Source organism: Zootoca vivipara, chromosome 15 (assembly GCF_963506605.1).
Source record: "Zootoca vivipara chromosome 15, rZooViv1.1, whole genome shotgun sequence".
Classification (NCBI taxonomy): domain Eukaryota; kingdom Metazoa; phylum Chordata; class Lepidosauria; order Squamata; family Lacertidae; genus Zootoca; species Zootoca vivipara.
This window is the reverse complement of record NC_083290.1, coordinates 25210576-25230428: the sequence shown is the minus strand read 5'-3', so window position 1 is coordinate 25230428 and position 19853 is coordinate 25210576. Positions and strand designations below refer to the sequence as shown.

The 19853-nt window shown below is 47.5% G+C and overlaps 1 protein-coding gene across 1 annotated transcript in view; it reads right to left on the bottom strand.

The window, feature by feature from the left end:
• USP2 (ubiquitin specific peptidase 2) overlaps positions 1 to 10828 on the bottom strand; it is a 57210-nt gene extending 46382 nt beyond the window's left edge. Inside the window, exon 1 of the mRNA XM_035139390.2 lies at positions 10516 to 10828. Coding sequence (XP_034995281.1) covers positions 10516 to 10537 — 22 coding nt within the window. The 5' untranslated portion in view covers positions 10538 to 10828. The remainder of the gene's footprint in view (positions 1 to 10515) is intronic.
• Between the last annotated feature and the right edge of the window lie 9025 nt (positions 10829 to 19853).

Here is a 19853-nt window from a genome sequence, read left to right as displayed (position 1 = left end):
TGGAAAAAAGGGGGACATGATGGCAGCCGTTAAGCTAAGGACGGCCAACTACTATTATCAGGGTTGGGCCCAGGTTTCCTGCAAGAGCGTCTCTCCCTATATGAACCTGCCCAGGTATGAAGATCCTCAGGTGAGTGCCTTCCATACCTGCCAAGTTCCTCTCTGAAAAATAAGGGACCGGACCGGAAGTAGCATACCGGAAGTAGTGCGGTGGCCATTTTGGAACTGGGCGGAGCATGCTCAGAAGTGACTTTTGATACTGCTGTGCCCAGTTCCAAAATGGCCACCGCACCAGAAGTCACGCTGCAGCCATTTTGGAACTGGGCAGAGCAGCATCAAAAGTCGCTTCTGAGCATGCTGCACCCAGTTCCAAAATGGCCGTCGCGCCAGAATAAACTGGGGAAAAACAAAAAAAATCCGTTTTTTCGGCTGGGGACAGCTGGAAAAACGGGGGTTTCCCGGGGAAAACGGGAGACTTGGCAGCTATGGTGCCTTCTCTCGGTCCCATCAACACCAGAAGCGTAGTTGGTGGTGACATGAGAGAGCCTTTTCTGTGGCTGCCCCCAGATCATGGAAGACCCTCCCAAGAGAGGCTAGACTGGCTCCCTCTTTGCCCTCTGGGTATAGGGCAGTATATAAATTCAATAAATAATAATAATATCCTTCCACTGGCAGGCTAAGACCTTCATGAGACATGCTTTGGAAAACTAAGGTGCAGATGATGTTGGCTACTGCACTATTGTCAGGGCAAACTGTGCTTTAATGCTGGTTTGAAATGTGTTTTGAGGAACTTGACCTGTTGATTTCACATATTACGGGGGAATGTCAGAAGATAACATTATCTTTAATTATATACCTAATATATGGGGCTCGATAATTGGTCAACATGCCCTTACACCTACAAAAGATTGATATGGATACATTGGAAGGACAAAAATACAACCTCTTTTGTTCAATGGATAGATGACGTGGCAACTTGCAACCATTGAATGGATCGCTTTCAGACGAAGATTATGTATGGATAAATTTAATGATCTTTGCAACACATTTACTGAAAGCATAGTGACCCGTGAATCAGTGTATATTTGAGGGAAACAGTAAGTTCATCCATCTACATATGTTTTATATAGTTCTTTAACCTTAATTATATTTCGCTGCCATATTGTTATTGTTGTTTTCCTCCATCTTTTCCTTTCCTTTCCCTTTAACTCATTCTAATATTCTTAATAAATAAAACAAACTCATTTTTAAACAAGGAATTAGTAATGCTATCTCTCTCTCTCTCTCTCTCTCTCTGCGTGTGTGTGTACAGATTCAAAAAATGCAAACCACATAGGTGCCTGTGGGAAACTAAAATGACATCAAATGGGGCAGTGGGTGGGAATCAAAGGCAGGTGTTGCAGAGTTAGAACACCAAGGAGCCAGCTCCAAAACAGGAGCAGGTGGCATAAACAGAAACTCAATACTTGATTCCTTCGCCAAGGTGTGTTTACATTTGCAAACCCTGCAGCCATACATAAAGGCCACCGGCGCCCTCTTCTGACCAAGACTATCTTTGCAACAGAACAGCAATCCGATCATATAATTGAGGACTCTCTTCTAAACTAGAATTTCTGGCAGATCAACACCATCAGCGGGTGTTTTTTTTTTTACTGAGTGATACTCAAGGGCACACAGTAGCAGCACCTTTTATTCTTAAAAAAGAAGAAGCAAGCACTGCACACCATTATATGTTTAAAGCACATCCAATGAACATTTAAATCAAATGACTTTCCCTCAAAGAATCCTGGGTGCTCTAGTTTGTTAAGGGGGCTGGGAACTTTAGTTCTGTGATCTACATCAGATAATACAGAGTTGTCTGTACCAGATCGACCTTTATCTTCCAAGGATCTCAAGGTGGTTTTCCTCCTCTCCATTTCCTCCCCACAACAACCCTGTGAGGTAGGTTAGGCTAAGAGATGGTCACCCAGTGGGCTTCATGGCCGAGTGGGGATTCGAACCCGGCACTCCCAGGTCCTAGTCCAACGCTTTAACCATTACGCCACACTGGCACTGTTGTGCCTTTAACACAGCTGAATTAGTGGGGCAATTCTACGAGGAATTCTCCTATCCCTTAGAAACTTCAACAGGGAAAAAGTACGGCTTGCACAATTCAATCCCTAATGACATCTCCAGATAGGTTTGGGAATGTCCCCCACCTGAAATTCTGGAGAGCCCCTGCCAGCTGGTGTAGACCAGTGTTCTTCAACCTTGGGGCCCCAAATGTTGTTGGACTATAACTCCCATCATCCCACACGATTGGCAAAGCTGCTGGGGATGATGGGTTTTGTAATCCACCAACCCCTGAGGACCCCTGGCTAAAAAAACACTGGTGTAGATAATAAGAAACTAGATGAGTCCATGGTCTGGCCAGGTATAAGGCAACATCTTACACTTTTTTGCCAGGCTGGCCACATACTATGACTGCATGGAGATGGGGGGGGGGGGGCTTCACCTGTGGAATTTCTGCCTGCCACCCAGCTATTCAAGGCACAGCCTTTCCTATCTCAGGAAATAAAAAAAGCATGGCCACTTGCCAAGGGAACTGCCTCCAAAACACAGCTCCCTGGGAACGACATGTTCTTTCATGAGCCTCTACACCTGCAGCGCACCTGCAGACGCCTTCAGGTAAGCTTTCCCTGGCAGCGCTAGTCCTCATGCCTCTTCCCAAGCGCCTCATCACCCAGGGTGACCCGCAGCTGCCTGCTCTTGACCCATCATGTGCAATCACGAGGTGCGCCGTGCAGGTCCCTTGAAAGGTTGCGTTGTGTGCGGCTGCTGCCACTACCTTCCAGGGCCAACCAGACTGCTTCGCTCATGCAGAAGCACGCCCCCTGGTGTCGCTTCTAGGAAACACAATGCTGGCCTAAGATTAAATCTCTAGCTCTGCTAATAGCAGGCCTCTGACAGCCCTTTTCCCCACTTCTGCTCTCCACCTCGCGAGCACCATCTTCCCACGCCGTGCTCAGCTGAACCTTGCAGGCAGATGCGAGTGCCTGCTGGCTTTCAGGCTGCCCAGAAAAAGCTACACTTGCTCTTCTTGCTTCCTTGTTCCAGCAGCCTCTGCTGAAACCTGAACTCTCCCTGCCACCCGGCACAAGCTGATCACAGCCCTTCCACAGCCTAGCACCTGCCAGCGGCTTTGGGCCACAGCTCCCTTTGTCCCCGACCATTGGTCCAGGCAGTTGGAACTGATGGGAGTTGGACTCCAACAGCCCCCAGAGGGAAACTGCACTGCAGCATTCTGAGCTAACGGCAGCTTCTGGGTCGAGCGCAAGGGAAGCCCCACACAGAGCGCATTGCAGTAATCTAACCTTGGAATTCTCTGGTGCACAAACTGCTGCCGCCATCTCCCTCTGTTAGGGATTGTGGATGTTGTGCTTGCTCTTATTCAACCATCTCAAACTCCACTTTGCTCTATTTAATCCAAACAATAAAAGTTATAGTTACTAGCAGCCTTATGTAATATGCCTCCATTCCAGTGGGATGATTGTTGGGACTGACTCTGCACGGCCATTTTCTTTGGGGAGTGACTCAACGACTGCCCTGCTCGTGGCCTGACCAATTGTCACATCTAGGGCAATTATTTCCCTGCCACCTCCCCCCCCTCCCAGGCCAAACTGGCAAATTACTCAGTGGGATTTTATTAATCCTGTCAGCGTGTGGCCTAGACTCACTTGCCTGAGTCATTCAGAACTATTTTGCTCTGCATGCATTTCCCCCCCACAACTGCACTTGCTGGCGATGCATCTGAATCACAAAGGCTGTTCCTGGCAGTCTCTCTCAAGCTAAGGTGACTAGAAGACACTGGACTACAACTCCCGTCATTCCTAGCTAGCAGGCCCAGTAGCTGAGGATGATGGGAGTTGTAGTTCAAGAACATCTTGTGCCCAGCTCTGGGCATCCCATTCTAAGATGGACATTGACAGGGAGGGACGTGTCCAAAGGAGAAAGGCAAGTGTGATAGCAGCGTGCTTGTATACACAGGCCACATCTTCACCATACATTTAAAGCACTATTATAATAAAGACATGGCTTCTCCCAAAGAATTATGGGAAATGTGGTTTGTTAAGGGTGCTGAGAGTTGTTAGGAGGTGCCTATTCTGCTCACAGAGCTACAATTCCCAGAGTTCCCTAGTAAGAGAATTGATTGCTAAACCACTCTGGGAATTGTAAGTCTGTGGGGGGGGGGTACCCTTAATAATAATAATAATAATAATAATAATAATAATAATAATAATAATTTATTATTTATACCCCGCCCATCTGGCCGGGTTCCCCCAGCCACTCTGGGCGGCTTCCAACAAAACACTAAAATACAGAAATCCATCAAACATTTAAAAGCTTCCCTTAACAAACTACAGCTCCCAGAAATATTTGGGGGAAGTCATGGCTGTTCAAGAGTGTTTTAAATGTGCAGTGCAAATGGGGGCCAGCTGTGAGTAAATTTACTTCTGAGTAGATGCTCCAAGTTTGCCTATATCCCATTTCAAGCATTTTTAAATTCAAGGCTGCTTTAAACGTATGGTTTGGATGTGTGGTCCAAGTCCTATAAAGAGCAGGGTAAATTTAATCTGAAGATAAGATTAAGGGGAGATACGATAGCGGCTCCCCACATATCTGAAGACCTGTCGTGAAGAAGGTAGAGCAGGCGAGGGCTGCGTATACAGCTATGTCTTTAAAGCACATTCAAAGCACATTTCCTCGCTCAAAGAGTTATGGGCCCTGTAGTTTGGGAAGGGTTGCTGGGAACTGTAACTCTGTGAGGGCTAGACTACAGTTCCCAGAATCCTTTGAGGGAAAGAATGTGCCTCAAGTGTGCTTTAAAGATATAGAGTGCTTTCTGCGGACTTGCAGATTGAAAAAGGCTTCGGGGTGGGGGAAAGTTGTCTTCATGTTTAGCAAAAGCTCTCGAGCGAGCACTGGCGCCACCTGCGAGTTCAGAAGCTCTGTGCCACGTTCTTGATCTGTGCCCATGCCTTGCTTTAAAAGCACAGACAAACCGCTTAATCTTTTCAAAATCTCAAAGCGGTGTTTGGAAGGTGGGGTTGTGGGGTGGCTGGAACAGAGGGAGACACCGTCTCCTACGCTGCCAGGTCACTAAGTGTGCCTAGCTAGTATTTCATGCTCTGACTGGCAGCAGGTCTTTCCCATCACTTGATCCTTTTTTTAAAAAAAAAAGTGGATGATTGAACCTGGGACTTTCTGCAAGGAATGTGCTTGCCGCAGCCTGGCCTTGCCTTTCAGCTGCAGGGTGGGGGTTAGAGGAGCCTTGCAAGCAGCCCAGCCCCCTCTACTCCATTCAGCTCAACACAAGCAGCTTCTCCATCAATAATTCAGGCGCACGGATCAACTCCAGTTTGATGCAAATGGGGAAGGGAAAAGCCTTCCCTGTTCTAGCCAAGGAGCTGTTTTTCCACTGGGCCTGCTGTTCGCGTCAAAGTCCCGCCTCTCCTCCCTCCTCACCTGCAAAGTGGGCAGGGGATTGGTATTTGAGGGCTGTTGGAACCCAGGGGCAAGGCAAGCCTGGCTGCTATCTCAATAAATGAAGGCTTTGATTGGTGCAGGAGGGAGAAAACTAGATCGGCTACACCTGTGGGGTCCTGAGCCTGGCAGGGTGTGAAATGCTCCTATTTCCACATGAATCATTAGACCAACCTGTTGTTTTGTGGCTAATTGCTTCTACAGTTTCCTTTTCTGCGTTTGCTTGTTGCACAAAGTACTAACTCTGGCACTTGCTCACTGAGAGGCCTTGGGTAAGTCAATCATCCACCAGTATCTTCCGGAACACTTGCAGCCAATTCCCTATACCAGTGGTTTCCAACCAGTGTGCCGTAGCACTCTGGGGCGCCTTGAATGATGGTCAGGGCTGCCGCAGACAACGCTGGCCTCTGTCTCTCTTTCTTTCCCTCTCTCCTCCGATGCCCTCATGTCTCTGCCTCCCAAAGACTTGCACAACTGTTTGTTGCAGCAGCCCCGGCTACAAGCTCCCCAGGCGAATGGCGCCTCTGGAGCTGGCCGGGGGTTCTGGTTGCCAGGAGCTGGTGGCCTCAGAGTAAGCTAGCAAGCGGGCAAGGGAGCCCAGCCAGCCAGTCCGCCATCCCTTGCTGTTGGGAATGGACAGGCAAGTCCCAGGCCCCTGTGGGGCAGTGTGAGGAGGCACCTCTCTCTGGGGCAGGGGGGGAGGGCAAGCTCAGAGACCAAGGGTGGCAGCTGTGGCTGCCCGGATGACTCCCAAGGAGAGAGGAGAGGAAGCTGAGGGAACACTCCAGAAGGGTCGGTGTTCGAAAAAGGGTGAGAGGCTGCCAGCTCTGCAGGCAAAGGCTGACGTAACTGGGCTCCTGAGTCCTACAGGGGTGCCGCAGAAAGAATGCTGTTGGTCAAGGGAGCCGTGGACTCAAAAAGGTTGAAAACCTCTGCCCTACACAGAGAGGGAACTATTGTGCAAACTATGTCTAAACTATTGTGGTAGCAATTGCAGATGCAGGTATTTCATGCTGTGTTCATGCGTACGAGTTGGGGAGCTGCAGGTCTGCATTGTGTGTGCCTGAAATTTCTCACACGCATGATTATCCACCCTGAGTTTTTTTTAAAAAAATAAAAGGTGGTATATAAATTTATATAAATAGATAAAATAATACCCATAGCGTATGCATGCCCTGCAATAAAACAAGTTAGCCATTAACAAGTTAGTGGCTCACTCTCAGTTTCCCATGTGTAAAATGGGAAGAAAACACAACCTTTAGAAATTAGGAATAAGGCTTTGGTACAGGGGAACACAGCTGTGCTTGCAAACTTTTTTTTATTTTAAAGAAATTGATATAAGCTACAGCAGAATAAAGTGGCAGAGCAGGGAGATGATTAGGTTGCACGAAACCCCACAACTTTCCACAATACTGCTTGGTTTTAGGCAGATGACCTAACAGATTTCAATAATAATAATAATAATAATAATAATAATAATAATAATAATATAATAAGTTGATTCAGCTTTGGTTTGGGACATGGCTTTTAACTGAAGCACTGCAAGAGGCAAAGTTATCCCAGAGCATGTGCAGAGTGCCTTTCAGAAAGTGAAACCAAAAGCCTCCTCTCAACCCTGCCCTGCAAAAGACGTCACAAAAAACAGCAGCAGCAGTGCAATTAGGTAATTTTAGATCCTGGACTTAATGAGTTGCATTCAACATTAATCATACTCAGAGTAGAACTATTAAAATTTAAGGACTTAAATGAATCATGTCCATTAATTTCAATAGGCCTACTCTGAGTGCATATGACATGCTGAATACTACCCAAAGGGGTTTTGTTAAGATGATAATTGGCAAAGCTGGCTTTCCACATTTTGACGTGAGTGAATTAATCAACACAGGCTGTGTACACACCATAAACATACTTATAGCACATTCCTATACTTCAACTCCCTGGGAACCATAGTGAGTGCTAGGAACTGTAGTACTGGGATGGGGAAACTTAAGTTGTCAGCATTCATTTTTTTTGTTTAGGAGATAGGGGTAATGCTCTTTCAAAGTACGCTGTGTACACAGCCAATGCTGATTACTTCACTCATTACAAAGTGTGGAAGTTTTTTTGGGGGGGCTGGGTTGGGGGGAGCTCTCCTCTCATTCCTTTTAGCGGGGTCCTATCCTTCCGCCCTGAAGTCTTGCCCTGACGGCGCAGCTGCCTCTAGGGTTACAACCAAAGCTCTCTTGAGCTGAAGGGAATAAAGGCCAAGCAGATAGGACGGAGTCCTTTCCTTTGGAAGCTAAAGGGATAAAAGCAGCAAGTGTACAAAAATAAAAACATCCGTCTGCAACGGGTCAAGCGCGCAAGTGCTCAAGCGGGGCTTTAAATGGTGACTTCATCGGCTCCCACCACTAAGAGCCACAGGTGGGAGCCATGGCCCAAAACTTGCAGCTGCACAGAGGAGAAAGACTTCCCAAGTCTTACGTACCTTAGTGGGGCTTGGCTCCCCAATGAGGAAGAGAAAGACGCTGTCGTTGTCCCAAACAGACGCGCTGAGAGGTGTTTTTTTTGGGGGGGAATAGTCTGGTCAACTTGAGGGGCAGGTGCTGTTCTGCTACACCCCTTGAGCCCAGAAGGGCCAACCGTCCCCCGGGGGAAGCAGGAAACTTTGGGGAGGCCAGAGGGGGGGGTCCTTGCGGTTTGCCCTGGCGTTTCTCCAAAGCTAGCCGCCTGTTGGCGTCTCCCTCCCAACTTCTCCTTCCTTTTTTACTTTTGAGTTGGACAGCTCTCGCAGGGCTGAGTCGCTGGTTGCTGGGGAAACAGCCCTCTTTTTCAAAGGCCTTTCAAGATGCCCAGCGTAAACTCTGGGCTTGGCTGTCTGCCCATGGCTAGGAGCCAGGCAGCAGGGAAACAGGCGGCGGAGGGAAATGCGCTCCAGGGAGACGAACCAGCCGCATGGCTTTGGGGCTTGCAAATTCCCTTCCAGAGAGTACTGCTGGGCAGTGGAGGCCAGCCCCTTAGAAGAAATGGGTCAGTGCCCCACCAACTGGCCTTGGCTGCCCCCCCATCTGCCTGCTTCTTTACTTACAACCCATGCAGGGGGTGTGGTACTGCCTGCCAGCTTCCTCCTCTCCCTCCTGAATCTCAGGGCTTCCCTTTGCAGAACTCAGCAGAGAGGAAGATGGGGACAAAACTAGGATTTGTTGGCTCTGCCCAGCATTATCTCTGTCTCCACCCAGGCCTCACCTGCAGCCTCATGCCCCTTTAAACAGCCATGGCTTCCCCCAAAGAATCCTGGGAACTATATGGCGAGTCGATAGGATGCCCCTATTCCCCTCACAGAGCTACAGTTCCCAGAATTCCATGGGAAGGGGGATTGAATGCTAAACCTCTCCGGGAACTGGAGCTCTGTGGGGGGAATAGGGGCATCTTAACAACTCTCAGCACCCTTAACAAACCTTTTCCAGCTCTTTCTACCCCACTTTTGCGCAGAATCCCCTCTTCTACACAAGTATCTTTAAACAGAAGGTACAGAAGTCCCATTCTCCTCTTCCTTTACAGCCCCTCTCTTCTGAATACACCTTAAAAAGGGGGATCTGTTTGCTGTCTCTGCTGATTTCTTAGACCTTATGTGTGTATTTTAAAGCATTTATATACTACTCAGTATTTCAATAATATCTAAGTGGGTTGCTTGCCACCTGAGTGAAAGTATGCGGAACACCAGACTGGAAAGACAACCCGGGAAACTCCAGGCAGAGAGAAATCAGGAGCAAAGGCGCCACAGCCTCCCAAGCTCACCTAAGGCCTAATCTGCTCTATGCATTTAAACCAGCACCATGGCGCTTTAAACAGTCACGGCTTCCCTGTAAAAGTCCTGGGGACTGCAGTTTGTTAAGGGCCCTGAGAGTTGTAAGGAGTCCCCAATTCTCCTCGCAAAAATACAATTCCTGGAGCATTTTAATCAGGCATAGGCAACCTTGGCTCTCCAGATGTTTTGGAACTACAACTCCCATGATCCCTAGCTAACAGGGCCAGTGGTCAGGGATCATGGGAGTGGTAGTTCCAAAACATCTGGAGAGCCAAGGTTGCCCATGCCTGATTTTAATGGTCAATCCCTCTTACTCAGGGAACTCTGGGAAATATAGTTCTGCGATGGGAGAAGGGGGTCTCCCAACAACTCTTAGCACCTGAGGCAAACGGCAGTTCCCAGGATTCTTTCCCTGTGTAAAGTGGCATGATACTGCTTTGAACCTATCTCCTCTCCAAGTGCATCCAAGTTGGATTCCCACGTTCACTTGCCACACTGAAGCTTCGTAACAAGTTGTAGCACGGCAGCGTATCTACACAAGATCTTGGCCAACGGAGCTCGTTCTGGATTGTTCCAGAAACTCTGTGGGCCACTGGAAAACCACTACAGGAACAAACCGCAACGTCGTGGCTATAACACTACAGATGCCAGAGAACACAACCATCACTTCATCCTGCAGAGTCATCTCCAGGCTACCAATCACTGTTCACTCCAAGAAGGCCCTATGTGGCCACAGAGGCCCAACCTGAAAAAGTCTCATGCTACCTCAAGTCCTACAACTCCACCTGAGGATTGCACGGCCCTGCCAGTGCACAGAGTTTTGACTGAACAACTCAAGTCTGAAACGGCACCACGCAACCCACCTGTGGATGCTGCAGTGATGCAGGTGGGTGCCCTCAGCCATCATCAAAGGACGGAGGGAGGGAGATCTTCTAACAGGACCAGAATGCTTTGTTGGGTCCAAACAATGCTCAGCACAACTATCTCGCCCAAATCCAAATTGCGGTGCTCTACATTTTGAGACCTTTTACCTCTGCAACTTTTGGAACCTCTCGCTCTGGAACATCGCCTACTCAACTCTCAAAGAGGTAAAATTGTCTTAACCACATTCAGACACCCACACCCTCGCCTGCCACTGCCCTCCTGCAGTCAACAGGTTGGCCCTGGCAAGGAGAAAAAAAAAGGCCTGCAAGGATATAAATTACCGTTTGTGTCCCTGGGGGTCATGTCTTCTTTCCTAGCTCTGAAAGGCAGCTGCTTCTGGGGTGGAACACGCTCTAACCGATCGTTAGCAGTAGAATGAGAACAGGTTTTGCCAGGAGAATCGCCAAGGCAGGATATAATTAAGTGGGATGGAATTTGGCACGCGCAGCCGAGCCGACACCTCAGAGCTCAACGCCGGCGCGTCACTATCTTAAGTGATTCCAGTGAAATCATATGTTTAGTTTTGCGCAACGAGAAAGCTGAGAGCTCTTTCGCGTGGTTGTGCGTGTGCGCACATGACCACACGTGGCTAGAAAAGCATCCCTGTGGCTCTTTCTTACAGGGTTGAATGAATAAATAAATAAACAAACCAATGGAAAAGAAAGGCGGATGCTCAGCCAGTGCTCAAAATTAAAAAAACGCACAGGTGTCCCAAGGAAGAGAGATACACGCAGGTTTTTCTTGCAAAAAGTCCTGGATTGACTCTCTGGCAAATCCTGGCTGTGACCCCAGTTTCAAATGCCAGAAGGACACTGGTGGCCAGCATGGAACAGCCTTTGCCTATGCAGAGGGCAACCATTGGTAAAGGCTGGTGCAGACAGCACTGAGTTGGGCTGCACCCACACCAAACATTTAAAGCGTACAGTGGAACCTCGGAAGCCTTTGAACTTGAACGTTTCGACTCTCGAATGATCAAAAACCAGAAGTGATCCAGTTTTTGAACGATTTTCGGAAGCCAAACGTCCTGCGCGGCTTCTGATTGGCTGCAGGATGCTACAAAAGCATAGTCTCCACAAGAATCCTCAAGAAAGGTCTGGAAACCAAGCCTTATGAGGAACGGTTGAGGGCATTGAGTATGTTTAGCCTTGGAAAAGAGGAGACTGAGAGGAGATATGATAGCCATCTTCAAATATCAAAAGGGCTGTCACATGGAAGATGGAGCAAGCTTGTTTTCTTCTGCTCCAGAGGGTAGGACCTGAACCAATGCTTTAAGTTAAAAGAAAGGAGATTCCTAATGAACATCAAGAAGAACTTTCTGATGGTACAGTGGAACGGACTCCCTTGGGAGGTTGTGGACTCTCCTTCCTTGAAGGTTTTTAAGCAGAGGTTGGATGGTCATGGATGCTTTAGCTGAGATTCCTGCATTGCAAAGGGGTTGGACTGGATGACCCTCAGGGTCCCGTCCATAGCTGCCAAGTTATCCCTTTTTTACAGGGATTTTCCCTTATGCTGAATAGGCTTCCTCGCGAGAAAAGCGAAAACTTGGCAGCTATGGTCCCGTCCAACTCTGTAATTCTGTAACTTTAGTTTAGCAATCACAAAGCTACAATTCCCAGAATCTACAGTTCCCAGGGTTCTTGGAGTGGAGGAGGAAATGAGCTTTAGATGTATTAGGGGGTGTTTATGCAGCCCTAGGTGGTCTGAATGCATGACTTCAGACTTGCTATGTTCCGCAATGGTCCCTATGTGACCCATTTATTGAGAGTTCAGTCCAATTTACTTGCAGGGAGATTAGGCGACTTCAGTTATTTAACCAGCACTCATTTTGTGGGGAGGTCAGACAATGCTGCATCAAAGCAACAGGCACCTCACACTTTCTAGTGCATCTCACCTCCACTTTCTAAATCTCAAAAAGGCCCAATCTTTTGGGAAAGCAGCTGTGCTGGCAGCTAAAACTGCACAACTATGCCTAGGATACATTATCTTGATTTAGTTTGCATTGTATTTGTTTTTGTTTCCTTTTTTGATTTTTTAAAACATAATAATAATAATAATAATAATAATAATAATAATAATAATAATAAAGGAAGCCTGCAACTTACGTGGGGGTAACATTCCAGGGATCGCGCCTAAAGCTAAAATCGTGTATAGTCAAAATACATTACAGTCATACCTTGGGTTAAGTACGCTTCAGGTTGAGTACTTTCAAGTTATGTACTCCGCGGACACGTCTGGAACGGATTAATCCACTTTACATTACTTTTAATGGGAAAGTTCACTTCAGGTCAGGTTAAGTACGCTTCAGGTTAAGTATGGACTTCCAGAACCAATTAAGTACTTAACCTGAGGTACCACTGTACATTGATTATTGCCTTCCTTTTATGGATCAATGGTCCCATTAGACAGTAAAATTCATGTTAAATTGTTGTTTTAAGGGGTGTTTTTCATCATCTGGAACTGATTAATCCACTTTCCATTACTTTCAGTGGGAAAGTTCGCTTCAGGTTAAGTACGCTTCAGGTTAAGTACGGACTTCCGGAACCAATAAAGTACTTAACCTAAGGTACCACTGTACGTGCAATGGCAGGTGGGGTTGCCAAAGTCTTTTTCCTCGGAATCCTGCCCCTTAAATTTTTTTATAATACTTTACCCCATTCATAGAGCTGAAAGCGCGCAAATTAAATTTGTGTGAGTTGTGGGCTTACTGTATAGTTGTGAAACTTCAATTTGCCAGTATGTGAATAAATCCCACCTCCCAAAAAAAGTGACAGTCTGGAGGCACCCTCCAGTTCCTCAGTACAAGCCATACTTTTAAAGCAGCTTCCCAAGAATCCTGGGAACTGTAGTTTTCACCTCAAAGAGCTATGATTCCCAGCACCCTTAATAAACTGCAGTTCCCAGGATTCTCTGAGGGGGAAGAATGTGCTTTAATATCTATGCAGCCTCAGTCTATGTGCTCCCTATGACACCCTTGCAGTGGCTGTATATCCAGTACAGTGGAACCTCGGTTTATGAACACCTCGGTTTACGAATTTTCAGTTTACGAACGCCGCAAACCCATCTGGAACGGATTAATTCACTTTCCATTACTTTCAATGGGAAAGTTCGCTTCAGTTTATGAACGTTTCAGTTTATGAACAGACTTCCGGAACCAATTGTGTTCATTAACTGAGGTACCACTGTATATTTAAAGCACATTTCCCCCCCCCCCAAGAATTCTGGGCCCTGTAGTTCCCTTCGCAGAGTTCCGATTCCCAGCTGCCCTTAACAAACCACAGTGCCTGGAATTCTCTGACAGAAGCAATGCGCTTTGAATGTGCTTTAAAGGTGAACGGAACCTTGGCCCACAAGAGCAGAGAAAGCCCACCCTAAAAAGCCCCAGCACCCGTCCCCAAACCCTCCCGGTGGGACGCTTACCGTCTGTGACTGCCACGTCTATGAGAGCTTCGTTCCCTGTGATGTTAGAAGCAACTTAGCATCATACCATTGTGGCTGCTCCGGCTGCAGGAAGGAGGGAAGGAGACAGCAGGTGAGATACACACACACACACACACACACACACACACACCTGCATCCTGTGGGAACTCAGGTGCAGGCAAACGGCAGGAGGGAGAGCGTGGCAATACTGAGAAAGTCCCTGGGGGTGGAAGAGGGAACTTGGGCCACTTCCTGGACTTGGCGTGGCTGCTTCTCTCTCTCTCTCTCTCTCTCTCTCTCTCTCTCCCAGGCGTCACCAGGATCAAGGATGCCTGCCACATTTTTGGAGCACCTCCTCACCTAATGGCTTCAAAGGGCTTGGGAGGTGTTGCGGTTCACCCTGGCCAGGTATGCAATCATCCTTCCCACACTGCAGAGGTGAGGCTCAAAGGGGAGCGGCCGGCTTGCAACTCCCGCAGCCCATTAGGAGGGAGGGGAAGCCAAGAGCGACTCGACAGGTATAGAGTCCATTACCTTCCCCCACTGGAGGCAATGCGATTCTGAAGACCAGTTGCTGGAAACCAAAGGAGTGCTTAGGGGTAATCTGCCTGGCCACCGTTAGAACAGGAAGCTGGACCAGACTGGCCCCCTTTGCCCTGACCCAGCAGGGCTCGTCTTAGAATCAAATAATTGTAGAGTTCGGAAGGGATCTTGGCAATCATTTAGTCCCACCCCCTGCAATGGAGCTGTCCCCATACGGGAACCGAACCTGCTACCTCGGTGTGATCAGCACCATGCTTATGTAACTGTTGGGAAGTGCTGTAGCTCAGTGGTACAACACAAGGTTCAATTTCTGGAATCTCCAGGCATGGCTGGGGGGGGGGGGGAAACACCCTGCTTTAAACTCTGGGCAGCTACTGCCAGTCACTGTAGACAATACTGAGCTAGGTGGACAGGTGTCTGACTTGGCCCATGGCAGCTTCTTACATTCCTTATTAAATCAATCACTACAATGAGGACTAGAGTCTTAGAAAGGCCTTTTCCTCAGCACTGGGTGACCTCAGCTAGACAGCTGTTGTGCTCAGGTCCTCTTCGCAGGTTTCCCATCTGCATGGCCACAATGAAAACAGGATGCTGGATTTGACCGCTACCCTTACGTTCGTCTTCTTATGAAAGCCCATGTGGTTGTAGTGGTTAAAATGTCGGGCTGGAACCTGGGGGACCAGGGTTCAAATCCCCACACAGCCATGAAGTTTAAGGGGTGACCTTAAGGGGCCAGCAGCTGCCTCCTAGCCTAACCTACCTCACAGGGCTGTTGTTGGGGTTAAGTAAGGAGTGGCAGAACCATGCACACCACACCCCAAGCTCTTTGGAAAGTGCAATGAATGAATTAATGAATAAAAGCGTTCTTCGCCATACAAGGTTCTTAGCAATGCCTCTGAACAACTCCCTCAGGATTTCAAGACTAAGCCATTGGTTTTAAGCTTAACCCAGACTTGAATAGGCCCACTTGGTCGCCTCTCCCAGTTGTGTAATAATAATGGTGCATTTTGCTTCTGCAGATGCTCTTACTGACAAGTTCTGGTGGACTCAGAAGCTTGCTTGCTATATTCTGACATTTTGATTGGTACTAATAATAGAACCTGGGGAGCTTTTGTGTTTCTCCTTTAAGGGAAGTGGTACTTGAGCCCCTCAACCATGCATGCTAATGTAACCCCCTATCCCTCTGCTTAACAACCTGTTTGATGGGTGTGTATCTCTGAGTAAGGCTTTTTTCCCCCATTGCAGAGGAGTGGCAAACAGCAACATGGAAGATTCTATCACTGGCCCTGGTATGAAATAAGTAATAATGGTATTTCAGCATCGCTGCATTGCACGATTAGCCTCTGCTAAGTAACTATAATCTTCAGCTACCAGGCTTTCTAGGGAAAAAATGGGGAAAGGGATCTATTTTTTGGAAACACTGCTGTGAACAGGAAGAGGGTGATCTTTTGAATGCTTCAGACTATCAACACAGACTTAAACAGGTACTTGTGGGCAGGTTAACCCTTAAGGACTAGTTACTTCCTTTGCTTTATTTGAGAGGGAGGCATAACCACCCTGGAAACCATCATGAACGGCTGCTATTTATTATTCTACTTAAATGTCACTTGACTACAATTCCCATCATCCTTGACTATTTGGCCATGCTGGTTGAGACCAAGGCACTACCAGTTCACAACTACATGTTTAAAGTAACTCTAAACTATTGCTTATTGTTGAACAGAATCCTGCCTTTCCTATGGCTCCCAAAGAAAAGGACTAGAAACTTGGTACGTCTGTGCCTTTGTTTTTATTTTTAACTCATTCTTTTCCCCTACAACTGTCACTACTGAATATGTGGACTGGTAACATGAAAGCTTGGTTGTTCTTAAGAACTTCTGACATGGATGCTAGCCGCAGATAGGATTTCAGTAGCCCAGCAATGGAAAACCTTGAAAAATCTGCATTTGTCTTTGTGTTATAAGAACTTGTGGACTCTGGCTATTGTGGAGGAAAGTAACACATAAGTTGCAGGTCTCCAGAGGCATGAAGAACCCAGAATGCTTCTAAGTCACCTGGTGGGATTTTATTTCTTATGCTTCGGACTTAAGATGCCCAGCATTCACCAGGTACACCTGATGGGAAAAATGGATGTCCTGAATTATAATGGAGTGTTACTAGTCCTTCCTCTTATTATTTTTTGCTTGCTTTGTATAGGGTAGGGTGTAATGTATGCCCTGCTACTCCACCTTTGGGTTGTTAGTAAGTGGTCATTATGCTACCAAAAAAATAAAAAATAAAGAAATAGAAGAAATAATCTAGCCAGTTGTGAAAATGCAAAGCTAGGCACTTTCAAGGCTCTTTCAACTCTTCCTGATTCCTCTGGATGGGAGTTTTCGCCTCAGCTGTGACTCAAGCGTCGCAGATCACGCCTTGGTGGCTGTCCCCTATAATTAAGTGTCCCAGCAAAGGGGTCAATAGTCGAAAAGGCCACTGAGGGCGAGGGAGAAGGATGAAGAGAGAAAGAAAACCTTCAAGATGTTTTCCATCCTCTGTGATCAGAGAATAGGCTGTTTTCTTTCTCTTTTCCATAACAGCCTGGAGGGTTCTCTCAGAGGCCCTCCAGTCAGGAGGGCTGATGTTGTACTGGCATGGCTGTTTTGCAACAACAACAACAACAACAACAACCACATTCGAAACGTTTTGACCTGTTGCTGTTTTGAACCAGATATTTAGGGCCGAACTCCACAAGAAGCAGGAGATCCACTATCAGAGCTCCCTGTGTGGCTATTTTTAGTGAAAAACAGCTGCAGAAGCACATTTGGATGGGGCAGCAACAGGGGCTGGAGGAAGTTTATTCCTTCCCCCCTAGTGCAGTTTCCCTTATCTAAACCTTTACACCCCTAACCTTGAAGCTGCTATTTACCCCACTGGGGGGGGAGGCTGGACGGGGTAAGAGTTAACTCCCCCAATGCCATTTCACCTGTCTATGTTGGCTTACACTCAGGTAACAGGGACACAGGGTTCCTTGAGGTACGCTAGAGACAGTCAGGGCCAACCCAAGAATTTTGTTGCTTGAAGACCAAAGGATGATTCGTTCCCCAATTCCACGTACAAAAGCCCACAAGGCTGGCAACTGAGGCCTCACCAGCACTATAGCAGGATCATACCACTTTAAACAGCCGTGGCTTCCCCCAAAGGGCACTGGAAACTGTTTAAGGGTGCTTAGAGTTGCCAGGATTCTTCTATTTCCCTCGTAGAGCTACAGTTTCCAGAGTTCCTTGGGAAGAGGGACTGGGTTGTTCAATTGCTCTGCAAACTGTAGCACCAAGACGAATCTGATTCTGGCTGCAACTTCACGTCTACTCAGTCCTATTGAATTCAACACGGGTTAGAACAGGTGTAGGGGACTTTTGGTCCTCCAGCTGTTGTTGCTGGACTACAACTCCCATGTCTTCCCAGGGATGATGGGAGTTGTAGTGCAGCACAATCTGGAGAGTCAAATGTTCCCCACATCTGGGTTTGAAGTTCAACTGGACTCGCTTGCAGATAAAAGTCATTACAGACTTTAGAGGCCTGCAGGATAGAAACTGGATGAGGTGAGGTGAAGGATTGGGAAGACTCTCAAACAAACCCTGCTTTTGCTGCCGTTTACCATTTGTGCTGTTGCAGCGGGAATGACGTTGATTTATTTGTTTAATATTGTTCACTGCCATCGTGATATTGACTCTTAGCTGCACTGAGAACCCTGTTTCGGAGGATGATGCAGGAATATATACTCCAGAAGATGTTGGACTATGACTCCCAACTGACAAATGTCTGTGCTGGCTGGGGCTCATGAGAGTTGTAGTCCAAAAACAAAACAAAATCTCTAGGCTGTGTGCGAGTTTGTGGAGCAAAGGATTGCTAATAGAATTCTCAGTGCCCTCAGCAAACCGCAGTTCCCAGGATCCTCTGGGAGAAGCCATAACAGTTGAACTGCTATAGAACTGACTCAAAATATCTGGCGTAGATCTTTGCAAAGGACAGTGATGAAATCCCTACAATGGAAAACCTTGCCGCCAAGACAACTTGGCCCAGCACACAGCACTCTGCACATGCCTAGAGGACACTCCAAGGAGAGCATGCTACAGACCTTTATTGTCATGGCATACACTCTAGGGCTGGCATTAAAAAACAGGTTTCTGTGCACTAGGAGAGGGGCCTAGGGAGAAGGGCAAAAAGAGGTGGTTTGCCCAACACGAGATGGAGAGCTGGCGTAGGAATATGCCCAACTGCTGCTGTGTACCAGCATTCTTGGCTGGTCCATTAGGGCAAATGGGGCACTTGCCTTACCAACCTCAGTCTGCCCTCAGCTGCTTCCTTACAGCCAGTCTGGCTGTTACCTTCCTCCACCTGAGCCTCAATGTTCTCCTAGCGAGGAGGGAAAGGATGGGAACAAAACTAGGTTGTGTTTCACATTGCATTTGTAGATCGCTGTACACACTGGGGGCAGGGGTGTCTTCACTCGAGGTACCTGACCTGATTTGCTTCCCGTGAAACATCCCACGGCCCACCCAAAGTCTGTTTCAGTGAAGCTGCGCAATAGATGTTTCACCTGCGCACGCTTCATCTCAAGGGCAGCTTATGTTTTCAGATTGGATGGAGGCTGGTTTGAGGGAAAACATATCAATCAGCAGCATTTCTCAAGAAACTACAGGATGAGGCGGGCTGGGGCCAAAGTTATGTGCACACAGCTTCAAACACAAGTTGCAGAAGCGCACTGGAGGCAGAGTAAATGGTAATATGTAAGCAAGTCTTTGTTGGCTCTGGGCTGCCATTGGCTCTGGCTTCAACTTCTCTTGGCCTCCTTGCCTTCTGCCACACTGATCCTGATAGGCACCCGCAACCATCCAGGGAGCTTCAACCTTGGGTCCCCGGATATTCTTGGACTACAACTCCCATCATCCCTGACCACTGGCTAAACTGGCTGGAGATGATGAGAGTTGTAGTCCAACAGTGTCTGGGGACTACTAGGGCTGGGCGATATATATTGTCCAAAACCAGTTTGAAGTCCATATCGTGATATCGGTTTCATGATTGTTGACCTCGCAGTACATTGTAAATCATGATGTGTGTTTGTGTGCTGTGCAAAAAATCACAATATGGGGGAAACCATGCCGGCAGCCAATGCCTGTAAATACACCCTTATTTCATACATCGTGATATCCAATATATGTACCAGATATCGCCCAGCCCTATTTGGGACTCAAAATAGAAGATGGATAGCCTACTCTGACTGGCAGAGCTTCTCTGGGGTCTCAAGCAAGCAGAGAGAGAAATCTCTCCCATCACGTGATCCCTTTTAAATGAGGGACTGAACCCGGGACCTTCTATGTGCTGAACTATGGCCCCTCCCCCAATTAACATAGGTGGTACCTATCCATCTAGTCCAATATGGTCTACTCTGACTGGCAGCAGCATCTTTTGTCTTTTCATTCAACTGCCACTTGATCCTTTTTTTAAAAAAATGGAGATGCCAGGGACTTGGGTCTGCAACACCAAGCAGACACTCTCCCTACAGAACAATGGCCTCTACCCAAAAATTTAAAGCCACAGCCACTCCTCCCAGAGCACCACTTCCACAGCACAAGAGCCCGTCACTTTCTCTGCACAACCATTGGCTCCCACTGACCATCAG